At 72.3% G+C, this 24,071-nt stretch overlaps 2 protein-coding genes across 13 annotated transcripts; one reads left to right on the top strand and one right to left on the bottom strand.

Moving 5' to 3' along the window:
• Positions 1-776: 776 nt before the first annotated feature.
• Positions 777-12,430, bottom strand: TMC8 (transmembrane channel like 8). Of its 11 annotated transcripts, XM_084907408.1 has the most exons (17): positions 12,315-12,429; positions 11,920-12,275; positions 10,244-10,391; positions 9,375-9,523; positions 8,419-8,568; positions 8,023-8,108; positions 7,195-7,331; positions 5,693-5,840; positions 5,076-5,246; positions 4,707-4,846; positions 3,815-3,938; positions 3,398-3,495; positions 2,839-3,022; positions 2,518-2,648; positions 2,200-2,358; positions 1,770-1,848; positions 780-1,370 (listed from the first exon to the last, which is right to left on the bottom strand). In XM_084907408.1, the coding sequence occupies exons 3-17, from the start codon at positions 10,381-10,383 to the stop codon at positions 1,122-1,124; spliced, it is 2,145 nt and encodes a 714-aa protein (XP_084763534.1). In that variant the 5' UTR covers positions 10,384-10,391; positions 11,920-12,275; positions 12,315-12,429; the 3' UTR covers positions 780-1,121. The 11 variants fall into 11 exon arrangements, with proteins under 11 accessions (XP_084763533.1, XP_084763541.1, XP_084763538.1 ...); XM_084907412.1 differs by having other exon boundaries at positions 778-1,370; positions 2,518-2,576; positions 11,920-12,430; XM_084907410.1 differs by having other exon boundaries at positions 779-1,370; positions 8,023-8,105; positions 11,920-12,430.
• Positions 12,431-12,532: 102 nt separating this feature from the next.
• TMC6 (transmembrane channel like 6) lies at positions 12,533-23,814 on the top strand. 2 transcript variants are annotated; one of them, XM_084907403.1, is made up of 22 exons: positions 12,533-12,703; positions 13,018-13,134; positions 14,040-14,145; positions 14,242-14,384; positions 14,470-14,562; positions 14,822-14,980; positions 15,294-15,399; positions 15,477-15,561; positions 15,650-15,907; positions 16,143-16,333; positions 17,269-17,413; positions 18,381-18,536; positions 18,849-19,000; positions 19,079-19,160; positions 19,365-19,462; positions 19,937-20,026; positions 20,152-20,227; positions 21,025-21,158; positions 21,473-21,649; positions 21,876-21,954; positions 22,847-22,914; positions 23,415-23,814. In XM_084907403.1, exons 3-22 carry the CDS (start codon positions 14,102-14,104, stop codon positions 23,476-23,478), a joined length of 2,400 nt encoding a protein of 799 aa, XP_084763529.1. In that variant the 5' UTR covers positions 12,533-12,703; positions 13,018-13,134; positions 14,040-14,101; the 3' UTR covers positions 23,479-23,814. The 2 variants fall into 2 exon arrangements, with proteins under 2 accessions (XP_084763529.1, XP_084763530.1); XM_084907404.1 differs by lacking the exon at positions 23,415-23,814 and having other exon boundaries at positions 12,535-12,703; positions 21,901-21,954; positions 22,847-22,890.
• Positions 23,815-24,071: the final 257 nt, after the last annotated feature.

The raw sequence follows: 24,071 nt of genomic DNA on the forward strand, positions 1-24,071 counted from the left end.
CTGCCCGGACGTGCCCACAGCCACGGTCCCCTGAGGCTGGGTGAGGAGGGGGTGGAGGCCAGAGGGCAGAGCCAGCGCCTTAATGCCTGCCGGAAGCCTGCCCTTGAGGCACCCTGGAACCCGGCCGGCGGGGCCCCTGGTGGAGGGGGCTTTGTAAGCAGGTCCTGGGTCTCTCCGACCTCCCCTCCTGGGGGCCTGGGGCCAGTGGTGTCCCCCTGGGGGAAGTGCCCTGCCTGGGGAGGTCATCGGGCTGCCGGCTGCGCCTGGGCCCAGGTCACCGCACAGGCTGGCCTCTCGGGCGTTCTGGCGGCTGAGTCGTGGACTTAGAGCTGTGACAGCCCCCGGCTTTGAAAAAGAAGCTTCCAGAGACTCAGGAGTCACAAACCCGCATCCCAATGCCGGGCGGGCCCTGGAGGGCCCTCTTCACCCGCCATCTCCGTAGGTCAGCTCCACGGGGCGCGGGGGGAGCAGGTGCGCCCGGACAGGCAGGGTCCTGAGGACCCCGTCACTGAGGGGTCGCCCACCGAGGAGGCAGGCGGTGGGGACCGCGAGGGAGAGGCCGCCCTCAGGCGGTAAGCCCTGGGAGCCTTGGGGAGGGGGGAGGGGGAATGACCGCTGGGTCGCTCGCTGGGGGTCTGGCTCAGGAAGCCGGTGCCGGGTTCGGGGGCTGGTGCCCTGCGGGGTGCTCTGACTGCCAGGCTGACCCCCACGGGCGAGGGGCCTCACATTTTACCACAGTGCTTCCCGAGCAGACAGCTCCCAAGCCCTCCCCGTGGGTATTTATAACTGTATTCATGGTTATTATACCAACATATTATGTTTTAATTACAAAACAGCCAACAAAATACAAAACTTAAAGAAATAAGAAAAACACAAGCTATACAAAGAAATAAAAAAAATAGACCATAAACACAAGCTTCCATTTTTCTTCCTGCCCCCTGGGGTGTGTGAACCCGCTTTGGGGCGTCACCGGGGAGCAGGGCGTGGGGTCCGGGGGACTCTGGGCGGCGGGGAGGCTCCACACAGAGTGGGGTGGGGGTGGGGGGTTTGGGATGGGGTGAGAGTGGGGGGTTAGGGGTGGGGGTGGGATTTGGGGGTGGGTGTGGGTGTGGGGGTCGGTGCTACAGCTCCGAGCTGCTGGGGAAGCGGAACCTACAGGCGGGATCCGCGGGGGAGGGGGCGGGCCTGGGGGGCCTGAGGGCCTGGGGGGACCTGGGCCCCGGGGAGCCCGGGCAGGGGAATCCGGGGCACAAGGACCGCGGGCGAGAAGACGGAGAGCGAGGGGATGTGGGCCCCGGGGAGTCAGCGAGGCCCGGCTCTGGCAGCAGCCGGGACAGGTCCTCCACCAGGTGCCACTTCTCCTGCACCTGCTGCGGAGCGCCGGCGGTTACAAAGGCGCCCCCCAACTCCCCCCCAGCCCCCCAGCCCCCCAGGCCTCCCCACCCCGCCCCCCAGCCCCCCGGAGCCGCCCCCCCAGCAGTCCAGGCCGGAGCCGCCAGCCAGCCTCCCCGCGGCACGGCCCGCCGGAGGCCCCGCCCCCCAACACAAGCCACGCCTCCCCAAGAGAGGCCCCGCCCCTAATGCCCCGGTCCGATCCGAGACCACGCCCCCAGTAGCGCCCCGGCCCCGCCCTCGGCCGCCCTCCTGTCAGACCCCGGTCTCCAAGGCCAAAGCCACGTTCCCCGCCTCCACGGTCCCACTCCCAGCCCGGACCGCACTCCTCCACAGGGTCTCCCTAGGGCCTCCACAGGGTCTCCGCTCTCACTCACCCACACCAGCTGCTTCCGCAGCCCCTGGATGGCCCTGGCGTTGGCCTGGGACTGGGAGACGCACACGGTCAGGACGAGGCTTTGGATGGAGGGGGTCCAGGTCAGTCACCCCCATACCTCCTCCTCCCCTCCCGGGTCTGCTCTGCCTGGGTCTGCAGACCCGGCTTCCCCTCCTCCCACCGGCCCTCAGGCCTCGCCCGGGATAACGGCCGTAGCCTCGCCCGTGTCCAGCACCTGCGCCCGGCACTGGCCTCTGGGTCGGGGAGGGGCCGGTGCAGGTGAGGCCCCAGGGCTGCCAGGCTGACCTCGGCACAGGAGGAACCCCGCCCCGGCCTCCCGGCTCTCCGTGTCCGGCTCCCGTGGGGCTGGCTGGGGTCCATGGAAGGACCCCCCTCCCGGGGCCTCTCTCGGACCCCGCTCCCCAGGGTACCTGAGCAGGATGAGGAGGGGGAAGCTGAACGCCTGGGAGCCCAGGTAGCCGAGGGCCTGCTGGCCGGGGGGCGGCAGCCGGAGCGCCACCAGCTCCAGCACCACCTGCCAGGGCGCCGAGTAGTTGGCGAAGAGGCCGCAGCCCCGGGAGGAGTGGATGCTGCGGAGAGACCGGCGTCAGGGCCCCCCCACCCCGAGCTGCCGTCCACCCCGCAACCTCCGCCCGCCCCCAGCCTCCCCTCCCCCCTGCCTCCCCCGCCCCGTAGCCTCCGCCTCAGCCTCCGCCCACCCCCAGCCTCCCCCGCCCCGCGGCCCGCACCTGCTGACCACGTAGGCCAGCGGCACGGCGGCCAGCAGCAGGCCCAGCACCAGCACCAGCTGGAAGAAGAAGGTGGAGCTGGAGGCTCGGAACCTCCGCAGGGACGCCTTGCAGTTCCTCAGGAGCGTGTACTGGGGGGCAAGCGGCCGGGGGCGTCAGCTCCCCTGGGCGGAAGCCTCGGATCGGGGCGGGGGAGCGGGCGGGGGATCGGGCCGGGGGGGGGGGGGGGGTGGCGGGGGGCGGGCGGGGACGGGTGAGGCAGAGGCAGAGGGTGCCTCCCGGGCTCCCTGTCCCCCCGCCCCGCCCCGCCCCGCGGCGCACCTTCTTGATGTGGAAGGTGAGCGCCAGGAAGACGCTGTGGAGCAGGGGCAGCAGCGGGCAGTAGAAGAGGCCCATCCAGACGACCGTCTGCCCCGCCACCATGTTCAGCACGTTCGTGGGCACGAGGAACTGCTCCCGGCCCAGCCAGGCCCAGAACCGGCCCGAGAGCCGCTCCACCAGCACCCTGGGCACAGGGGTCCGCTCACCACCGGGAGCGAGCGGCCACGGACCATCCCACACGCCGCCACACGGACACACACACACACGCAGAACTGCAGCCACACGGACACACACACGCAGAACTGCCGCCACACGGACACGCACATGCAGAACTGCCGCCACACGGACACACACACGCAGAACTGCCGCCACACGGACACGCACATGCAGAACTGCCGCCACATGGACACACACATGCAGAACTGCAGCCACAGGGACACACACACGCAGAACTGCAGCCACACGGACACACACATGCAGAACTGCTGGCCCGGCTGCAGCCACCGGCCACCCCAGACACGCCCGGTCCCTCCCCCGATGGGGTCCCCACGCGGCTCACCGCCTGGGTAGGGTGACCAGGAAGGCGAAGGCCACGGTGAGCAGGAAGTTGAAGGTGATCAGCTTGTACAGCTCCTCGCCCACCGAGTTCTCCCAGCACTGGGCAGAGGGGTTCTGGTCACCCCCCGGGGCAGCCCCCACTCACCCACCCCCCTGGGGGCATCCTGTGGACGGGAGCCTTGCCCGGAGGCTGGTGGGACTGCCGTCAGAGCCCCCGCCTCCAGGGTAAGGCACGCAGGGAAACCCACCCCCCGGGCTGCCACCCTGCACTGTGCCGTGCGGTGCAAACAGCACCCCCTGGAGGTGGGCCCAGGTATGGGAGCTCTACCCCCAGCCTCTGGCAAAGGGGAGACCTGGAGGAGCCAGGAGGTCCGAGGGGCGGGAGGTCAGAGGTGGGGACGCCCACAGGGACAGCCACCTGGTAGTCACAGGCGTTGTAGCCGTGGGACTCACAGCTGGTCCTGTTGCGGCCGAGGCACAGCACGGTCTGGCCCAGCGAGAAGGAGAACATGCCCAGGCTGGCCAGCTTCAGCACCACGCACCTGCGGGCGGGCGGGCGGGCCGGGGCCCGGTGTGGGTGTGGCTGCTACCCTCCGAGCCCAGCCTCCTTCCCAGCCGCCCGGGCCGCGGCCACGGTCCCCAAAGTGTGTTCCCCGGCACGCTGGCCTCCGGATGGTTCACAGGAGAAGGGTTCTGTTTGTCCATCAGTTTGGGAAACACTGCACGGCCCGCTGTCCTTCCCCGACACCCGGCTGGGAGACGCACCGGCCCAGATGGGCCTTTCCATCCTCACTGATGGCAGGGGAGGCGGCCCTCGGCCGGCTAACACCCGCCCCCTCACTGCCTGCGGCGTCCACACACGTGCGTGCTACGGCGAGCTTGCCCTTGGCCCACGCACTTGTTCCCTGTGAACCGCGTGTCCTCCTCGTCCAGAGGGGATGAGGAGGCTCTGGCTTCCCAGGTCATGTGGGGGTTGCCGAGGGAAGGTTTGTAGGCCCCCGGGCGCCCAGAACTGTGTGCGCCCCATGTTCCTGGTTTCCCTACGTGTGTGACGCTGGTTCATTCCCAACTCCCGCTGGCTAACCGGCCGCGGAACCCTCGGCATGGCCGGCGCCCGGTCCAGGCCGCTGTCCGGCTCTGGGCAGAGGGGGTGTCCCAGCAGGGCCCCGGGGACGGAGTGTTCTGGAAGCACCTTTCTGCCTGCCCTGCTTGGGGCCCTGGTGCCAGGAGACCACCAGGTGGGGCAGCTGCTCCTGGGCCTCAGCGCCCCGCCTGCCCCTGGGTCCCGCTGGCACCAGGGCGGGGCTCACCAGACCAGGATGAGGTTGACCTCGGTGCTGGGCGGGTAGCTCTCCAGCTGCACCAGGAACACGAACAGCAGGGGGCCCAGGAAGTTGACCAGGGCGATGACCCCGGGGGGCAGGTACTGGAGCAGCACAAACAGGGTCTCCTGCGGGGAAACGGAGGGGGTGCCATGGGCTGGGTGCCCGGCAGCTCCCCTCCCCGACACCCCTGCAGGGTAACTCTGGGGCAGGCAGGCCCCCGCGTCTGGAAGGCCCGGGCGAGGGCTGCCCCCAGGGAGAGCCAGGCTGATGGGCCCTGACTGGGCACACTGCTTTAACCACCCTGAGCCTCAGCTTCCTCCTGTGCCACCTCCCAGCCTGGCCAGCGCCCGGCACCTCCTTGTTGTCCTGCGAGTACTTGGTGGCCCAGAAGATGGCGCTGATGGCTCCGACCACCAGCAGCCCGAAGAGGACGTTGACCCGCAGGTGGGAGAGCAGGTGGCAGGCGCGCTGGGCCCGTGTCCGCTGCTGTGCCAGCTGGAAGCGGTGCCCCTCCTCCAGCTCCACCTGGGGGCGAAGCAGGGGTGGCGCCAGGGTCGCGGCAGGCTGGGTGACCCTGGGCAGGGACAGGCCCAGGAGTGGCAGCTGCTTTCACCTCCCCTCCTGCACTGCAGGCGAGCCGGTGAGCTAGCACACCTACACCCGCCCAGCCTCTGCCTCCTGGTGCGACACCATGTGTACGCATGTACACACTCGACACACATACATGCACGCCTATACATATCACATGCTCTCTCTCACACACATATTCACACGTGCGTGCACAATGCCCCCCACACATGCCCCTACATCCTCACACACACATGCCCCCCACACACATGCCCCCAAACACCTCCCAACACATACATGCCCTCCCACACCCCCCCAAACACACGCCCCCCCCCACACACACACATCCCCCCCCCACATACACACACACGCCCACACACACACACACACACACACACACGCACCTTGAGCTCGTTGCTGATCTCATGCTGCTTGATGGTGGCCGCCTCCAGGCCCCGGATGCAGAAGTCCCAGGAGGAGAAGACCTTGGCGCTGAGCGGCGCCCGGTACTCCTGGCCCAGGAACAGCTTCTGGGGCAGCCCCCTCACCATCCTGGAGGGCAGGAGGCCGGGCCTGTGGGAGGGCGCCTCCGCCTGCCAGCCTGGGCCCAGCTCTGGGTCTGGGGGTGGGAGGGAGGCCCCGGCGGCCCCGGGGCCAGGCCTGGCCTCGGCCTGGGTGGGGAGGGGGCCCAGAGGCAGTGGCCGGGGCCCTGGGGGCTGCAGCCAGACCGGAGATTGTCCCCAGAAGCACCTATGCGCCTTACTGGGCGAGAGCCAGGACCCTGCTGCCAGCTTGGGTGGGCCTGTGCCCAGGGCGGGGGCGGGGGGGGGGGCTGTGCCCAGGGCGGTGGGCGGGCCTGTGCCCAGGGTGGGGGGAGGGGGGCTGTGACCAGGGCGGGGGGGGGCTGTGCCCAGGGCGGTGGGCGGGCTGTGCCCAGGGCTGGGGGGGGCTGTGCCCAGGGCGGGGGGGGCTGTGCCCAGGGCGGGGGGAGCTGTGCCCAGGGCGGGGGGAGCTGTGCCCAGGGCGGGGGGGCTGTGCCCAGGGCGGGGGGGGGGAGGCTGTGCCCAGGGCGGGGGGGGGAGGCTGTGCCCAGGGCGGGGGGGGGCTGTGCCCAGGGCGGGGGGGGCTGTGCTCAGGGCGGCGGGGGGCTGTGCCCAGGGCGGGGGGGGCTGTGCCCAGGGCGGTGGGCGGGCCTGTGCCCAGAGCGGGGGGTGGGGGGGGCTGTGCCCAGGGCGGGGGGGGGGCTGTGCCCAGGGCGGTGGGCGGGCTGTGCCCAGGGCTGGGGGGGGCTGTGCTCAGGGCGGCGGGGGGCTGTGCCCAGGGCGGGGGGGGCTGTGCCCAGGGCGGTGGGCGGGCCTGTGCCCAGGGCGGGGGGGGGCTGTGCCCAGGGCGGGGGGTGGGGAGGGGCTGTGCCCAGGGCGGGGGCGGGGGCTGTGCCCAGGGCGGGGGGGTGCTGTGCCCAGGGCGGGGGGTGCTGTGCCCAGGGCGGGGGGGGCTGTGCCCAGGGCGGGGGGTTGGGGGTGCTGTGCCCAGGGCGGGGGGGGGCTGTGCCCAGGGCGGGGGGGGCTGTGCCCAGGGCGGGGGGGGGCTGTGCCCAGGGCGGGTGGGGGCTGTGCCCAGGACGGGGGGGCTGTGCCCAGGGCGGGGGGGGGCTGTGCCCAGGGCGGGGGGGGTTGTGCCCAGGGCGGGGGGGGGCTGTGCCCAGGGCGGGGAGGGGCTGTGCCCAGGGCGGGGGGAGCTGTGCCCAGGGCGGGGGGGCTGTGCCCAGGGTGGGGGGGGGCTGTGCCCAGGGCAGGGGGGGTTGTGCCCAGGGCGGCGGGGGGCTGTGCCCAGGGCGGGGGGGGGGGCTGTGCCCAGGGTGGGGGCGGGGACCGGCCTGTCTGTGGGGTGCGAGCAGGGCGCTCACCGCTGCAGGGTCCCGCAGAAGCAGAGCAGCAGGCAGGCCAGCGGGCTCAGCAGGTAGGCCAGGCGGATGCTGTAGGCGGAGCTGCCCTCCGGCTCCGCCCGGTAGGCGCCGTAGAAGAGGTAGGTGTTGCTGAAGGCCTGGGACGTGGGAGGACCGTGGGGAGGACCGTGAGCATCAGTCCCCGTGGCTGGGCGCTGAGTGCTCGCTGACTCACAGTCACCCCGTCAGGGAGGGGGATCGGGGGGCGGGGCAGGGCGGTGGGGACCGACACCTCCCTTCCCGAGGCTCCGAGGCTCAGGCAGCGGCCGAGGCCGCTCGGCGCTGAGGCAGAGAAAGGCCGTGTGGCTCCGGGGACGAGGGCCGGGGGTGCTCATCTCAGAAGCCTGCCCGCGCGTCCCCTCGTGTCCCTCCCACTCCATGCAGCTGGGCCCAGCGCTGTGGGCACTCTTCCCGGCCTGGCTGGTGCCCGGCGGCCTCAGCTCTCTCTGCCCCCACCCCTGGCCTGGCCAGTCTGTCTACGTAAGGCCATCCCCCCAAGAGCCAAAATGCCGCACAGCCGGCGTGGCTCAGCGGCTGAGCCTCCGCCTGTGAACCAGGAGGTCACGGTTCAGTTCCCGGTCAGGGCACAGGCCCGGGTTGCGGGCTCGATCCCCAGGGTGGGGCGGGCAGGAGGCCGCCGACCCATGATTCTCATCATTGACGTTTCTCTCTCTCCCTCTGCCTTCCTCTCTGAAATCAACGAGCAAATAAACAAAGAAGGAAAAGCCACAAGGCGCCTGGAGAGTGAGGGTCCCTCAGAGGGTCCCCTCCCACCAGAGGAGCACTCACCCTGCCGGTTAGCACATTCCAGAGTCGGGAGTGGAAGTTGGGAGCGGCAGGCGGGGGCTGGGGGCCACCAGGGCACTGGAGGGCTGCTGAGGAGGGAGAGGGCCAACGGCAAGGGGTCCCCAAGGCGTAAGGGAGGGTGTGCCCCGCCCACTCCTGGCCCTCAGCCCCCGGGATGGGGGGGCCTTGCCGTGCAACAGGCTGGTCAGGAGGAGTCCTTGTGGACCCCAGTGAGAGGACCCCCAGAGACCCCGAGGGTGGGGCTGTCCCAACACTCCGAGTCCGGGACCAGCCCAGTGCCTGGCCCCCGGGGTGCGGTCTCCAGGGTGCGGGCCCCGGGGTGCGGTCCCCAGGGTGCGGGCCCCGGGGTGTGGGCCCCAGGGTGCACCCGGCACTCACTGAGGTTGAGGGCAGGGCCTGGGCCCGGCGGGCGGAGCCAGACCAGGGGCAGCAGCACGAAGCCGGCGGTCAGGAGTGCGGTCAGCAGGTTGAGCATCAGCAGGAAGCGGAGGAAGGTGAAGTAGGACTGGATCCCGGTGCCGAACAGGCCTGGGAGGGCAGCGGGCGGGCAGGGGCACTGAGCCAGGCTCAGTGGGGCCCAGCGCCCTGCAACCGGCAGTCCCTCTGATGTCCACCAGGGGGTGCTACCGCCCACCAGGGTTGGGCCCCAGCTCAGGAGGGGTGAGGAGGGTGAGGAGGGGTGGGGAGGGGTGAGGAGGGGTGAGGAGGGGTGAGGAGGGGTGGGGAGGGGTGAGGAGGGGTGAGGAGGGGTGAGGGGGGTGAGGAGGGTGAGGAGGGGTGGGGAAGGGTGAGGAGGGGTGAGGAGGGTGAGGAGGGGTGGGGAGGGGTGAGGAGGGGTGAGGAGGGGTGAGGGGGGTGAGGAGGGTGAGGAGGGGTGGGGAAGGGTGAGGAGGGGTGAGGAGGGTGAGGAGGGTGAGGAGGGTTGGGGAGGGGTGAGGAGGGGTGAGGAGGGGTGAGGGGGGTGAGGAGGGGTGGGGAAGGGTGAGGAGGGGTGAGGAGGGTGAGGAGGGGTGAGGAGGGTTGAGGGGGGTGAAGAGGGTGAGGAGGGGTGGGGAGGGGTGAGGAGGGGTGGGGAGGGTGAGGAGGGTGAGGAGGGTGAGGAGGGTGAGGAGGGTGAGGGGGGTGAGGAGGGGTGAGGAGGGTGAGGAGGGGTGAGGAGGGGTGAGGAGGGTGGGGAAGGGTGAGGAGGGGTGAGGAGGGTGAGGAGGGTGAGGAGGGTGAGGAGGGTGAGGGGGGTGAGGAGGGGTGAGGACAGCGGGCTGGCTGGAGAGGGCCGAGGGGAGCAGTGGACACAGACTCCAGGTGGGGAGGTGGAGGGGGCGGGCAGCTCTCACCCCCGATCTCGTAGAGCGCCCCCTCCCAGAGCCCGAAGCCCTGGGCCAGCCGCCGCGCTGCCCCCCGCAGGCGCCGCCCCGCGGCCGCCCGCCGCCGCCGCCACCGCTGCCAGCAGGAGGCCTCGGCCCCTTCGGGCTCCCACAGCTGCCTGGAAGGGGGTGACGGGGCACCCTGAGTCCACCGTGCCCACCCGGGGGCAGAACTGGGTGACTCCCACCCCACCCTCCACCCCACCTCAGCCCGGGCTGTGCCCGACCCACACCCACCGGGCTGTGCCCGACCCGCACCCACCGGGCTGTGCCCGACCCCGCACCCACGGGCACCCACCGGGCTGTGCCCGACCCGCACCCACCGGGCTGTGCCCGACCCGCACCCACCGGGCTGTGCCCGACCCCGCACCCACCGGGCTGTGCCCGACCCGCACCCACCGGGCTGTGCCCGACCCGCACCCACGGGCACCCACCGGGCTGTGCCCGACCCGCACCCACCGGGCTGTGCCCGACCCGCACCCACCGGGCTGTGCCTGACCCGCACCCACGGGCACCCACCGGGCTGTGCCCGACCCCGCACCCACCGGGCTGTGCCCGACCCCGCACCCACCGGGCTGTGCCCGACCCGCACCCACCAGGCTGTGCCTGACCCCGCACCCACGGGCACCCCCCGGGCTGTGCCCGACCCGCACCCACCGGGCTGTGTCTGACCTGCACCCACGGGCACCCCCCGGGCTGTGCCCGACCCGCACCCACCGGGCTGTGTCTGACCCGCACCCACCAGGCACCCACCGGGCTGTGCCCGACCCGCACCCTCGGGCTCCCGGGCACCCACCGGGCTGTGCCTGACCCGCACCCTCGGGCTCCCGGGCACCCACCGGAGGAAGCGCCGGTCGGCCATGGCGTAGGGCAGTGAGCGCAGGGGCGCCCAGGAGGAGCACAGCCACTCCATCTCCGGCTCCCACAGCTCCTCCGCCCCCGGCTCCGGCTCCTGCTGCCCGGACCCCGGCCGCTGCATCTCGCCGTCTGCAGGGGAAGGCAGGACGTGCTGGGGGAGCACCGGGTCCCACCCCTCCCCGTCCCCGTCCCCGTCCCCGTCCCCACGGCCGACCCCGCGGGAGAGCCTGGTCCCCCCCCGCCCCGTCCCCAACAGCCCGACCACCCGCTCCGTCCCCGACAGCTGACCCCATGGGGACCTGAAGCCGGGTGGGCCAGGCCCGCCCCTCCCTCCATGGCTGCAGGCCATCTCACCCGGCCCCCATCCCAGCCCCCATCCCGCCCCCCCGGCCTTCATCCCGGCCCCCGGCCCCCATCCCGGCCCTCACCCCGGCCCCCAGTCCCCATCCCGGCCCCATCCCGGCCCCCAGTCCCCATCCCGGCCCCACCCCGGCCCCCAGTCCCCAGCCTGGCCCCAGCCCGGCCCCCAGTCCCTATCCCGGCCCCATCCCGGCCCCCATCCCGACCCCCATCTCAGCCCCCAGCCCCCGGCCACCATCCCAGCTCCGGGCCCCTGGCCTGCACAGCTGACTCCCTGGGGAGCCATCCTGGTCCCCAGACCCGGCCCGCAGTCCCCCTCTGAGCGTGCAGGGACCCGCCCCCCAAGGAGGAGGCGTGGCTACCGCCCATCGGTGGGTGCCCCATGGGGCAGAGGGACCCCGCCAGGCCGGCGCTGTGGCCCCTACTCGGACCCCCGCCCAGCAGCCCCCGGGCCTCAGCCCTTAGCCCTCCCTCCCCGCTCTCCCCTTCCCCCGCACGTCCCCAACACCTGAGCCCGGATCCGGGACCGGACCCTCTCCCCCTGGCCCACGGCCCGCAGAGGGCGGTCACATGACAGGAACCCCGCTCTCCGCCGTCCCCCCGCCCGCCCGCCCTACCTCCGTTTCCTCCGCTCCCCCGGGCGGGCGGCTTCCTGCGGCCGGGTCTCCCCTCCCGCGTGGTGCCCGCAGCCCCCGACTCCGGGCCCCGCTCCCCGGCTGCGCCTTCCCGGCCCCCAGGGGCGAGAGGTCAGAGCCGCTCCCCCGGCCCCTGCCCCAGCCCACTCCCCCAGCCCCAGCCCGCTCCCCCGGCCCCAGCCCCAGGGGCAAGAGACAGGTCAGAGCCCGCTCCCCCGGCCCTGGCCCCGGCCAGTGCCCGTCCCGGCGGGGCAGGTGCTGGGCACCCAGTGGGACAGGGAGTAGGGAGCGTGCAGACGGACAGGCAGGGGTTCCACCGGCCCCAGCCCAGGAGGGCTCCCCGGAGGCGGCGGCCTTCTAGGTGGGCCTGAGGTCCTGCACGTCCCAGAAGGCAGGGGCTCGGCCCGCAGGGGAGGGGAGCAGTGGGAGGAGAGACTGGGCTCCATGCTGGGCTGCCCGGTGCCTAGATCCCGCCTAGACCGCCGCCTGAGGCCCCGCTGACGGCTGCTGACAGCCCGTGTTTCCTCTCCGGGCCTGGCCTTCTCCACCTGTCCCTCCCTCCGGGGGGCGCCCCGTGTCCTCCTCGGCTCCCTTCCTCCCGCCGCCCTCAGGGTTCTCAGACCTAAGGACCGCCCCCCTCCCGCCCCCCAGACCCCGCTCACCCCTCCTCTGGCCTCCTGCCGGGCGGCCTAAGGCCAGGCTGCTGGGCAGCGCCCCCGGCGGGCAGGACCCCGGCCTGGGGGGCGACACCCGGGGGCCGCTGAGCCCCTCCGCCTCAGTTTTCTCATCTGCGAACTGGGCGGCCTGTGCCGGGGCCTGGCTCGCGCGGAGGAGCCGGAAGCCACGGGGACGGGCCCCCTCCCCGGCAGCAACAGGAAGCGCCGCCGTCTGGTCTGGCCGATCCCCGGGGCCACGCCCAGAGGGGCCCGAGGGAGCTAACGGTCCCGGGGCCTGAGTTTTAAAGGAAGGACTTGCCCAACCCCGTGTGGCAAGGCCGAGGCGTGTGCGGCTCCAGGGCCTGTTGTTCGTTCTGAGGCCCGGGGTACGGCTCCAGGACCTGTTGTTCGTTCTGAGGCCGGGGGTGCGGCTCCAGGGCCTGTTGTTCGTTCTGATAACCAGCCTGCCGGGCGGCGGGCCCTTATCGTCCCCAAACGAACGCAGCCGTGAGCCCGAGGTGGGGTTTGGTGCGGACACTGGCCTTTCCCGGCCCAGACCTCGGGGTGGGGGCGAGCTGGGCGGGGAGGAGTGTGCAGTGGGGTGGGGGCGCCCCAGGCCCAGCCCGGCCCGTAGCCAGGGGCTGCCTCCACGTGGGCAGTGCAGCTCTGGCCTCTGGCCCTGGGCCCGCCCCGGCCTCTCCCGCCCCCTGACTAGGCCCGCCCCCAGGTGGCTGAGCCCCACCCTCCGTGCCCAGCGGCTCCCCGGTTCGGCGCCTCCAGCCGCCTCCAGGTAAGAGCCCAGGTCCGGGCTTGGGGGTGGTGGCCTCCTCCAGCCCTAGGCCCCGTTCCCGGTGGCTGGGCCCCGCCCCGCCAGCCTCTGGGCCCCTGGGCGCCGGGCGGATTCCCTCCCCCATGTCCCGGTTTGACGTGGGAGGGGTGGGGGCCGGACTGCAGCCCCGGAGGGTGAGAATGGCCGGGCGGCAGGCGGGTCCCTTGGCAGAGGCCCGGCTGCGGCTGGTCCTGGGCATCGGGCGTCAGGTATGGGCTGCCCTCCGTGGACTCCCTGCCTGACGGGCCCCACCCGCCCCTCCCTGCCTGGCTCAGGGCTCAGGAATGGTGCACCCGGAAACTCCCCGGACCTGCCCGGCCTGAAGTGGGGTGCCAGGGCGCCCGCCCGCCGCGTGCCAGCCAGTCAGTCCCGGGCAGTGCCCAGGGGGCCCGGTGAGCCCCATCCCCCAGGGAGGCTGCTGGGCCCAGGCCTTAGCTTCTCCACCTCCCCCCCTGCACCCCCCGCACGCCCGCGCAGTCCTGTGGGGAGGGGGGGTGGGGAGGCCCGCGGAGCTGGGCTGGGGACCCCTCCCACCCTCTGCTGAGAGGGGGAGGGGCCGGGACTGTGTGGGTGCCTGGCACCCGGAGTGAGGACCCTGTGTGGGCACAGTGCCCGCAGGACCTGCTCTGCCTGGGCACCCGCCCCGTCCCAGGCAGTGTTCCGGGGGAGGGGCGGGGGCGGGGACAGGGGGACGAGGCGGGCAGACCCTGCAGAGGCAGCTGCCGAGCGCTGTGCCCGCCCTCCGCCCACGGGGACGGGGCCCAGACAAGGCCTCCTGGTTCCTCCGCCCGGCGGGTAGGACAAAGGCAGCCTGTCCACCGCCCGGCCCGCCCCCGCCTGCTGCCCGGCCGCCTGCGCCTCCTGAGCTGCGCCTGCAGCCCTGCAGGCGGGGTGGGGGTCCCCGCTGTGTGTGGGGGCTGCTGGCTGGGTGGGTGGGGAGGAGGTGGCTCAGGCTGTTTTTGCGCGGGCTGAGGCAGGGTGGGGGCTGAGGCAGGGTGGTGTGGGGGCTGAGGCGGGCGGGGAGGGAGGGTTTCCTGTGAGAGGAAGCAGCCGGGTTACGAGCGGGCACAGCAAAGGCCTCGGAGCTGCCTGAACTTCTCACCCCGCGAGGTCCGCGCCCACAGCACCTCCCTCCTGCCCTCCTTCCCGGCCGCGGAGGGGGGTCCCTCCGTCCACTCTGGGCTTGTTTGGGGCCACTCGCCTGACCACGTGCTTGGCTGTGGCCGGGGCCGGGGGGCGGCCGGCTGGCGGGGGCCAGGCCTGGAGGGCTGTGTGGGACCGGCTCCCTCCCCAGCAGATGGGCAGCAGGCGGCTCTGAGCGGCTCCGGAGGCTGAGCGGGGCAGGCGTGGGCGGCAGGCATGGCCTTCGTCCTCCATGTCCCCCAGGCCCCCGAGGACCAGGGGTAAGTGCTCTGGGCCGTGGGCTGGGGGGGGCCGCCCGGGGAGACCTGCTCAGCCACCCCTCCCCCCTGCCCCCCTCCCCCCTCCCCTCTCCCCAGCAGCCGCGAGCCCGGCCCCTGCGAGGAGAGCGAGCTGCACCTCTCCTTCCACCAGCTCATCCAGGAGCAGAGCCGGGGGCCCGGGGGGGACGGGCTGGAGCTGCAGCCCCGGGCGCCGGGGCCCGGAGCCGTGGGCACCGCGGGTGAGCCGGCGGGCCGGGCCGGGGGCGGGGGGCTGGGGGTTGGTGGGAGGTGGCCGTGCTCTGGACGCGGCTCTCTGCCCCACAGCCAGCCACCACCAGGCCCTGCAGGCGCCCGAGGCCGCCGCCCACAGCACGGCCACGCTCCGCATCCTGGCCAGCATGCCCAGCCGCACCATCGGTGAGCGGCCACCCCTCTGCCTGCGCCCGGCCTGGCCGCAGCCCCTGGCCTGGGCTGTCAGGGCACCTGTGTCCACAGAGCCGCCCCCCACTCCCACTCCCGCCCGCTGCCCAGAGCCCGGCCGGCCGGCAGCTCCCAGCGTCACCGGGATAAAAATAGGCGCCTGGGAACCGGGCAGCGAGGGCGGGGCGGGGCGGGCGGCCCGGGCGGGCGGGCAGGGAGGCCCCAGGCCGCTGACGCCCGGTGCCGGTGCCCGCAGGCCGCAGCCGCGGCGCCATCATCTCGCAGTTCTACAACCGCACGGTGCGGCTGCGGCGCCGGGACAGCCGGCCGGCGCTCCGGGGCCTGGGGCGCTCGGCCCGGCCCAGCCTCCGCCTGTACGACCTGGAGCTGGACGCCACGGCCCTCGCCGAGGAGGGTGAGCGGCCGGCTCGGGGGCGGGGCCGGCTGGCCGGCGGGGGGTGGGGGGGCACACTGGGGACCAGGCCGAGGTGGTGGGGGCCGGGAGGAGAGGGGGTCCAGGAGCCGGGCACTGGGTGGAGGCGGGAACTTAGGGGAGGCTCAGGGTGTGTGTGGGGGACATGGCCGAGACAGAGACCATCCAGGCCTGGGTCGGTGGGCAGGGGTCTGGGGTGGGCAGCGGGCCGGCCTGTCCAGGGGCAAGGCCACAGCGGGGGGAGGGCGGGCGGGAGGGGTGCTCGGCACCCACGGGCGCCGGCTCTTTCCTGCAGAAAAGCGGGTGCTGCTGGTGAAGGAGCTGCAGGGCCTGCCGCTGGCCCAGCGCGGCCACATGCTCCGGGGGATGCCCCTCAGCCTGGCCGAGAAGCGCTGCCTGCGGTCAGTGCCCCCTGGGCCCAGGGCGTCCGGGGGGGCGTGGGCCCCTGGGCCGGCCCTGACGCCCGCCTCTGCCGCAGAGAGGAGACGCGGGCCCCGAGGAGGAGCCGCGGCCGCCCCGGGCCCCTGGCCTGCTGCAGCCGCCTCCGCTACGCCTGCGGGCTGGTAGGCCTCCGCCGGGCCCGGGGGCGGGGGCAGCTGGGCCGGGACCGCCTCCGGGGACCCGCCTCAGGACCCCGTGCTGTGCCCGCAGGCCCTGCACGACCTGGGGCTGGCGCTGCTGGCGGGCCTGCAGGCACTGGCGCCCTGGCACTACGCCCTGAAGCACATCGGCGGCCAGTTCGGCTCCAGCGTGCTGTCCTACTTCCTGTTCCTCAAGACCCTGCTGGCCTTCAACGCGCTGCTGCTGCTCCCCCTGCTGGCCTTCCTGGTGGGCGTGCAGACCGCCTTCCCGCCTGCGCCCCGGGGCCCGCGCCCTGCCTTCACCGGCCTGGAGCTCCTCACCGGAGGGGTGAGGGCTAGGGGCATGGGGCCGTGGGCACCTCCTGGTCTCCCCTGGGGAGACCCCCCCCGCTGTGCCTCCCGGGGGGCCTAGGCAGCTCTCCTGTCCCGACGCCTGTGGGGCCGGGGACGGCCGAGGCCTGTTGTCTACCTCCGAGCGTCCTGAGTCCCCCTCTGCCCCCGAGGCCGCGGGTGGTCCGGCGTGGGGAGGAGAGTCCCTGACCCGGCTGGGCCTCCGCCCGCAGGGCCGCTTCACGGACACCGTCATGTACTACGGCTACTACAGCAATGGCACCCTGAACCAGCCGTGCGCCGGCCCGCCGGATGGCGGCCAGTGCGCCCCCGAGGCAGCCAGCCTGCCCTACAACATGCCCCTGGCCTACCTCTTCACCACAGGCACCGCCTTCTTCATCACCTGCCTCATCCTGGTCTACAGGTAATGGCCTCCGGCACCACTGATCCGTCCAGCCACCCATATACCCACCCATCATCCACCCACCCATCCATCCATCCACCCATCCACCCACCCACCCATCCATCATTCATCCATCCATCCATCTGTCCATCCATCCACCCACCCCCCCCATCCATCCATCCACCCACCCATCCATTTATCCATCCACCCATCTATCATCCATTCTTCCACCCTTCTACCCATCCATCCATCCATCTATCCACCCATCCACCCACCCATTCATCCATCCATCCACTCACCCATCCATTTATCCATCCATCCATCCACCCACCCATCCATCCATCCATCCATCCATCCTCCATTCATCCATCCATCCACCCACCCATCCATCATCCATCCATCCATCCATCCATCCATATTTCCATTCATCCATCCATCATCCATCCTTCCACTCTTCCACCCTTCTACCCATCCCTCCAGCCCCCCTTATACCCACCCATTCATCCATCCCTCCACCCACCCACCCATCCACCACCCACCCGTCCCTCCCTCCCAGAAACACTCACTGTGCGTGGGGCAGGAAGGTAAGTGAGGCGCTTGCTGTCAGGGGAGGAGACAGACCAGGGGAGGCTGGGTGTGTGCCCAGGACTCATGGAGCACTGGGGAGGGGTCAGGCTGGCTTCCAGGGGAGGGGCCCCGGCCTCAGAGGCAGGTTCAGGGAAGGAGAGGAAGGAGTTTGGTTTTGGGAGGGTCAGTGCAAAGGCCCGGAGGTGAGCTGACCTGCGGCCCTGTCCCAGCCGGAGCGGCCGGCCCTGTCTGACCCTTCTAGCCAGGAGGCCCTGGTGGGCTCCGTGCTTGCACAGGGCTGGCCCGGAGCGGCCACAGGCCCACACCAGGCGCCAGGTCCTCCTCTCCTCCCCTCACCCTCCCCTCCTCTCCCTCCCCCGTCCTCACAGCATGTCCCACTCTTTCGGGGAGAGCTACCGGGTGGGCAGCACCTTGGGGGTCCACGCCATCACCGTTTTCTGCTCCTGGGACCACAAGGTGACTCAGAAATGGGCCTCCCGCCTCCAGCATGACAACATCCGGACCCAGCTGAAGGTGCGTGTCCATCCCCTCCCCCCGCCTGGGGCCACCCCACCTGAGCCCCTGCAACCCCAGCCACTCAGCTCTCCTAGACCTGGATGGGGGGGGTCTCAGTGCCCCCAGGCCGAGAGTGGTCAGCTCCCCCCGGTCCAGTCTCCTGTCCGCGTCCCCCTGGGGCAGCCCGTCTGTTAGCCCTGGCCCTCGGCCGTGGGGGAGCCATGTCAGCAGCAGACTCCCCTCACAGCGGGTGCGTCTGGGCTCTGATGGGTCCTGACCCGTCCTGTTGGGCCTCCCTGTGTCTACCGCCCCCCCCCCCCCCCCCCCCATGCAGGGCCACGGCCGGGCTGCAGAGGGCGAGGGCTAGGTTGGCTCTGGGGCCTCTCCGGGTCCGTATGTCCTCTGGTCCCGGCCCAGCGGCTCCTGCTGGGAGGCGCCCGCTCGCCCACCGCCCAGGGTGGGAGGCTGTCTCCCCGGCCACGGGGCTCAGCCCTGTCCCGGCCAGAGGGCGAGGGCGGCTGGGCTGGGCCTCACGGAGACCCCTCCGCCTTCCGGGGTTTGTGCTGCAGGGTGGGGCTTCGCTGCCCTCAGGAGCTCCCTGGGGGCCCCACCCACCCGCAGGACCGCTCAGGAGGGTGGGAGAGGTTGGGGAGCCTGGGTGGGAGCAGGCTGACACACGCAGCCTTGGGCCCACGTGCTGTGCTGTCTGCAGGGAGACGGGCCGGAGCTGGGCGGGGGGGGGGGGGGGGCGCCCACAGGTGGCGGCATTGGGGGTGGCGCCCCTCGGTCCGCTCGGCCCCCGGTGCCTGCCGGTGCCCGGTGTGCCGGTGCCCGGTGCCTGCTGGTGCCCGGTGTGTCGGGCCCGGTGCCTGCCGGTGCCTGGTGTGCCGGGCCCGGTGTGCTGTGCCCCGTGTGCCGGGCCCCGTGTGCCAGGCCCCGTGTGCGCGGCCGGGAGGCTGTGGGGACTGAGGCCCGCTGCCCGCAGGAGCTGCTGGCCGAGTGGCAGCTGCAGCGCGGCCGCCCGAGCCTGTGCGGGCGGCTGCGCCGGGCGGCCGTGCTGGCGCTCGTGTGGCTGCTGTGTCTGGGCGTCACGCTGGGCTGCACCGTGGCCGTCTACACCTTCTCGGAGCACATGATCGAGGTGAGGGGCTGGGGCGCCCTCAGAGCCAGACATCCCCGCGGGGGAAGGGTCCCGCTGACTGCACTGCCTGCCCTCTGCCCCTGGGCCGGAGCCCGGAGCCCCTCCCTCCGGCCTGGCCCCCTCCCCCACCCCCTCACACTCTCCCTTTTCTCTCCTGTCTCCTCCTGTGGGGTTTGAACTGAGGCCTGGGGGGGGCGTACCTGGGCGGTGCTCCCGGCCAGCTCCTCCCCTCCTGGAGACCCGCCCCCCAGGCCCGCGGTGGACCCGCCCCCCATGGCCGGGGCCCCAGGTGACCACCGCCCCTCCCCGCAGAGCCCGGTGCGTGCGGACCGGGAGGCGGCGCTGCTGGCCCTGCCCCTGGTGGTCTGCCTCCTCAACCTGGGGGCGCCCTACCTGTTCCGCGGCCTGGCCGCCCTGGAGCGGCACAACTCGCCGGTGCTGGAGGTGTACGTGGCCGTCTGCAGGTAGGCGGCCGGCCTGGGGGGCCCCGGGGCGGCCTCTGCCCCAGGCGCCCCCTCAGCCTCCCCGCCCTCCCTCCGCAGGAACCTCATCCTCAAGATGGTCACCCTGGGGATCCTGTGCTACCACTGGCTGGGCCGCAGGGTGGCCGCGCTGCAGGGCCAGGTGCGGCCGGTCTGCGGGGCGGGCGGCTGGGTGGGGGGAGGTTGTGGGTGAGGGTGGGGGGCCTGGGCGGGCCGGTCTGTGGGGCGGGCGGCTGGGTGGGGGGTTGTGGGTGAGGGGGAGGACCTGGGTGGGCGGGCGGCTGGGTGAGGGGGGGTGGATGGGGGTGGGGGCCTGGGCGGCCGGGCTGACCCCGCCCCCCTGCAGTGCTGGGAGGACTTCGTGGGCCAGGAGCTGTACCGCCTCACGGTGCTGGACTTCCTCTTCGCGCTGCTGGACACGCTGTGCGGGGAGCTGGGCTGGAGGTGAGGCCGGTGACCCCGAAGGCTGAGGGTTCTTCCCTGCGGCCGCAGGCTCTCAGGCCGCCGGCCCCCGGGGCCACGTCCCCGCCCACAGCCGCTCCTGTAAGAGCCGGACGGGGGAGCCCGAGCGGGTGGAAAGGAGAGGGGTTCGCCCCGATCTGGACGGCCTGTCGCAGGGCAGCGCAGAGGGAGGGGCAGGGCCCGAGGAGGGCGCTCTCGGCCTGTTCCCGTCCAGGCCGTGGGCTCCGGGCGCACAGGGGCAGAGGCGGGGCCGCACCGGGCGTGCGGGCAGGAAGGACTGAGGCAGGGCCGCTCAGGCGGGCTCCCAGGTCCTCCCCCTCGGCACCCGGGGGAGCCCGAGGTGGGCGGCAGGGGCGGGTGGGGGAGCAGGGACCGGTGGGGCGGGCAGGATGGAGCCGGGTGTGGGGTTGCCCTCGGGGCGGTGTCCGGGGCCCCGCTGAGCCGGCTGCTCTGCAGGCTCATCTCGGAGCGGCTGGGGCGGGGCAAGCCCGAGTTCGACATCGCCCGCAACGTGCTGGAGCTCATCCACGGGCAGACCCTGGCCTGGTGAGCGGCGCCGCCGGCCGTGGCGGGGGGGGCGGCAGGGGCTCCCGTCCGGCCGGGGGGCTGGGCAGCGCTGGTGCCGGGGCAGCACGGGGCCGGGACCCAGCTCCGGTCTGCACCCCCCCCAGGCTGGGCGTCCTCTTCTCGCCCCTGCTGCCCGCCGTGCAGATGGTCAAGCTGCTGCTGCTCTTCTACGTGAAGAAGGTAGAGGCGGGGGCGGGGGCGGGGGCGGCCGGGGGCCGCTCAGCTGGCAGGCATGGTGCCTGACTGGGAACATCCCCTGACCCAAGGGGCAGCGCTGGCCGCCCAGGGCCGCCCTCTGGCCTGTGCCACGCCCCTCCGGCACTGCCGCCTCTGCAGGCTGCGAGCACCCGCCGTCCATGGCTCAGGGCAGGGCGCCGGGAGAGGGCCACGGCCGTGGGAAGCCGGAGGGCTGCTCGGTGGGGTGAGGACCAGCCCTGGCCGCCCCGGGCAGTGCCCGGGGACAGCGGGACTGAGTCAGCGGAGGTGGCTGGCAGCAGCAGCCCGTGTGCAGTGAGTGACCTCAGCCCTCCCCTCCCCGGGGCCCCCTCTGCACCAGGGTCCCCGCCATCGCGGCCTCCCCTGGGCTCAGGCCCTGAGTGTCTGCCTCTCGCCTGCCCATGGTCCCGTCCTGGGGCCCGTGGAGGCCTGAGGGGGCAGTGGAGGCCTGGGGGGGGCAGTGGAGGCCTGAGGGGGCAGTGGAGGCCTGAGGGGGCAGTGGAGGCCTGGGGAGGGCAGTGGAGGCCTGAGGGGGCAGTGGAGGCCTGAGGGGGGCAGTGGAGGCCTGAGGGGGGCAGTGGGGGCCTGAGGGGGGCAGTGGGGGCCTGAGGGGGGCAGTGGAGGCCTGAGGGGGCAGTGGAGGCCTGGGGGGGGCAGTGGAGGCCTGGGGGGGGCAGTGGGGGCCTGAGGGGGCAGTGGAGGCCTGGGGGGGGCAGTGGGGGCCTGAGGGGGCAGAGGCCGAGCACAGCCTTTGTCCCCAGACCAGCCTGCTGGCCAACTGCCAGGCGCCCCGCAGGCCCTGGCTGGCCTCGCACATGAGCACCGTCTTCATCTCGCTGCTCTGCTTCCCCTCCTTCCTGGGCGCGGCCGTCTTCCTCTGCTACGCCGTCTGGCAGTGAGTGGGCACGGCCCTGGGGGCCACCGGGTTCGGGAGGTGTTGCTGGGGGCCGGGCTGGGGCACGGGAGGCAGCCGGGCCCGCCAGGCTCCTCCCCCTTGGAAGGCGGCCGGGCAGGGTCTCCTCTAACAAAGCCGGTGTCCTGGTTCTCTGGCCTCTGTCCCATCCTCCACCCGACCCCCCTCCTCTCTTCCCTCCCCTTCCCCTTTCTTCCTCTCCCCCGTCTGCATCTCCCTCCCTCTCCCTCCCCCTTTCTCCCTCTCACTGCCCCTTCCCTCTCTCCATTCCTCCCTCTCCCTCCCCTCTCCCGCAGGGTGAAGCCCTCCAGCCTGTGCGGGCCCTTCCGGGGCCTGGACAGCATGTACGAGGCGGGCAAGGTGTGGGTGCGCCGCCTGGAGCGGGCCGGGCCCCGGGTCTCCTGGCTGCCCTGGGTGCACCGCCACCTGGTGGAGAACACCTTCCCCGTCTACCTGCTGTCGGCGCTGCTGCTGTGAGTGCCGGCCCCGCCCTCAGGCCCCGCCCCAGGCCCCGCCCCTCCTCCGACCACGCCCCACCGCCGCCTCCTGGTCCCGTCCCTCTCGGCCCCAGCCCTCCTCCGGGCCTCTCCTCCCGCCCCGCCCATCTGACCCCGCCCCTCATACCGGCCCCGCCCTCCTCCCACCTCTCCGGGCTCCTGGGGGCCGGCCTGACGCCTGGCGCCCCCGCCCCGCCCCCAGGGCCATCATCTACCTCAACATCCAGGTGGTGAAGGGCCAGCGGGAGGTCATCAGCCTCCTCAAGGAGCAGATCAGCAACGTGAGTGCCCGCCTCGCCCCCTGGTGGCGGGTGTGGGCGGCCGCTCCCTGGGGCCCCTGCCCCTGGTGGTGGGTGCTTCTGGGCCTGGGCCATGTGGGCGAGCGGAGGGTGGGGGTGCAGAGCAGCCAGGAAGCAGCCCAGCTCTGCCCCAATTCCCTGGGGGCTGCGACCCTGGGCCAGGCCAGGCCCTCCTGCTGGCCGCCTGCCGGGCTGAGCCCCGCGCCCTCTCCCCCCTCCCCGGCTGGGGGCTGCAGGTCTGAGCTCAGCCTGTGCCCAGGTCCTCCCCTGGGGCCTCCTGCCCGCCCTCTGCTCCCCAGAGCGGAGGGATAATGCTTCGTGTGGTTTAAGCCACTGGGTTTGTGGTGATTGGTTAGAGCAGTGGTCAGCAAACTGCAGCTCCCGAGCCACATGCGGCCCTTTGGCCCCTTGCGCGTGGCTCGGGCCTTAGAACCGCTTCAAAATAGACTCGCCCAGGCCGAAAACCGGCTTCTGCCCAGGGGCCACACAGTTTCAGTCGCACTGTACATGCGCACCAGCACGTGGTATTTTGTGGAAGAGCCACATTCAAGGGGCCAAAGAGCCACATGTGGCTCGAGGTTTGCCGGCCACTGGGTTAGAGCAACGATGGGAGCAAACACAAGCCCCATGACACAGGCAGTCTGACCCCGGTGACAGTCACCGAGGCTGGCCTGGGGCCCTTTCCCTTTTCCCCTTGGCCGCTGGGAAGCTCAGGCCTGTGAACACGCCCACTGCCCGGCTCTGGGTTTGGCTCTGGGTCTGTTGTCCTTGTCGTGGTCCCTCTTTCCCCTTCTCCACACTTTGCTCACCTGGGAGCTTCCCCAGGGCGGTCTGGACAGACGGACGTGTTTGTTCTCTTGCCTTTGTGTTCTAGGAGGGGGAAGACAAAATCTTCCTAATCAACAAGCTTCACTCGGTCTGCGAGAGGAAGGAGAGGAGCGGGTGAGGGCTCTGGGGAGGACGGGGCTGTGAGTGGAGTGGGTGGGAGGAGGAGGCTGGTGCTCCCTGGGGGGCCTCCCCCTCCCTCCCCCGCGGGCATTGGGGCAGAGCAGGCGGTTACACTGGGGGAAGGGAAGTGCTGCCTGCGGGCCGGTGGAGCGGCCTCACGCCCTCTCCCTCCTTCCTCCCCGCCACGCCCTCTGTAGGTTGGGGGCCGCCTTTCCCTGCCCCTTCTCCCCGGGGGCCAGCCCCCTCGTCCTCCTCACAGTTACTTGTGGTTGAGCCCAGGGAAGGGAGCCGAGTTCAGACAGACAGACAGACAGAGGGACGCCTAGGCGGGGCAGGCTAGCCCTCAGGGCGGAGGACCCTGGCTCCTCTCGCCTGCTCCAGCCCTTCCTGTCTCCGGAGCCTCTGGACTCTGGGCGCCGGGCCGCTGGGCGCTGCCTCCGCGGGTGCAGAGTGCAGAGCCCCTGGCTAACCGTCCCCCCCCCCCCCGCCCCCAGGGCTGGCAGGACCCAGGAGGCAGCGGTGCCCCCGGCCGGGCCTGCAGACTACCGGGAAGCCTAGCAGGACCAGGACGGCCTGGTAGCACTGAATGCTCACCCCCGGCTGTTCGAACGGCAGCTGGAGCGGCACCCCCATGGACCTGGCTGCCTGGGACTCTGTTTATTCTCATTATATATGGTTGGCGCCGAAACCGGTGTGGCTCAGTGGATAGAGCGTTGGCCTGTGGACTGAAGGGTCCCAGGTTTGATTCCAGTCAAGGGCATGTACCTTGGTTGCGGGCACATCCCCAGTGGGGGATGTGCAGGAGGCAGCTGGTTGATGTTTCTCTCTCATCGATGTTTCCAACTCTCTCTCCCTCTCCCTTCCTCTCTGTAAAAAAATCAATAAAATATATTTAAAAAAATATATGGTTGGTAAAGCTCAAGCCCCACTCACTGCCCAGGTGTGTGGGGCCTCCTGCCCCGCTTCCCCAGGGTCACCTCTAGGCCTCCTGACCCCCTGCCCCGGGGAGGACCTGCAGGCCTGCATGTGCCCCTCAGCTCTCCTCCTGGCTCGCTGAGGCTCCTCTCCTTGCCACCCAGGGTCCTCACTGCCTCACCAGGTGCCCGGGGGCTGCATGGCCGTCCCCAGGTGCCCAGGCCGTTTCAATACTG

Source organism: Pipistrellus hanaki (assembly GCF_964339955.1).
Source record: "Pipistrellus hanaki genome assembly, contig: scaffold_74, whole genome shotgun sequence".
Lineage (NCBI taxonomy): Eukaryota > Metazoa > Chordata > Mammalia > Chiroptera > Vespertilionidae > Pipistrellus > Pipistrellus hanaki.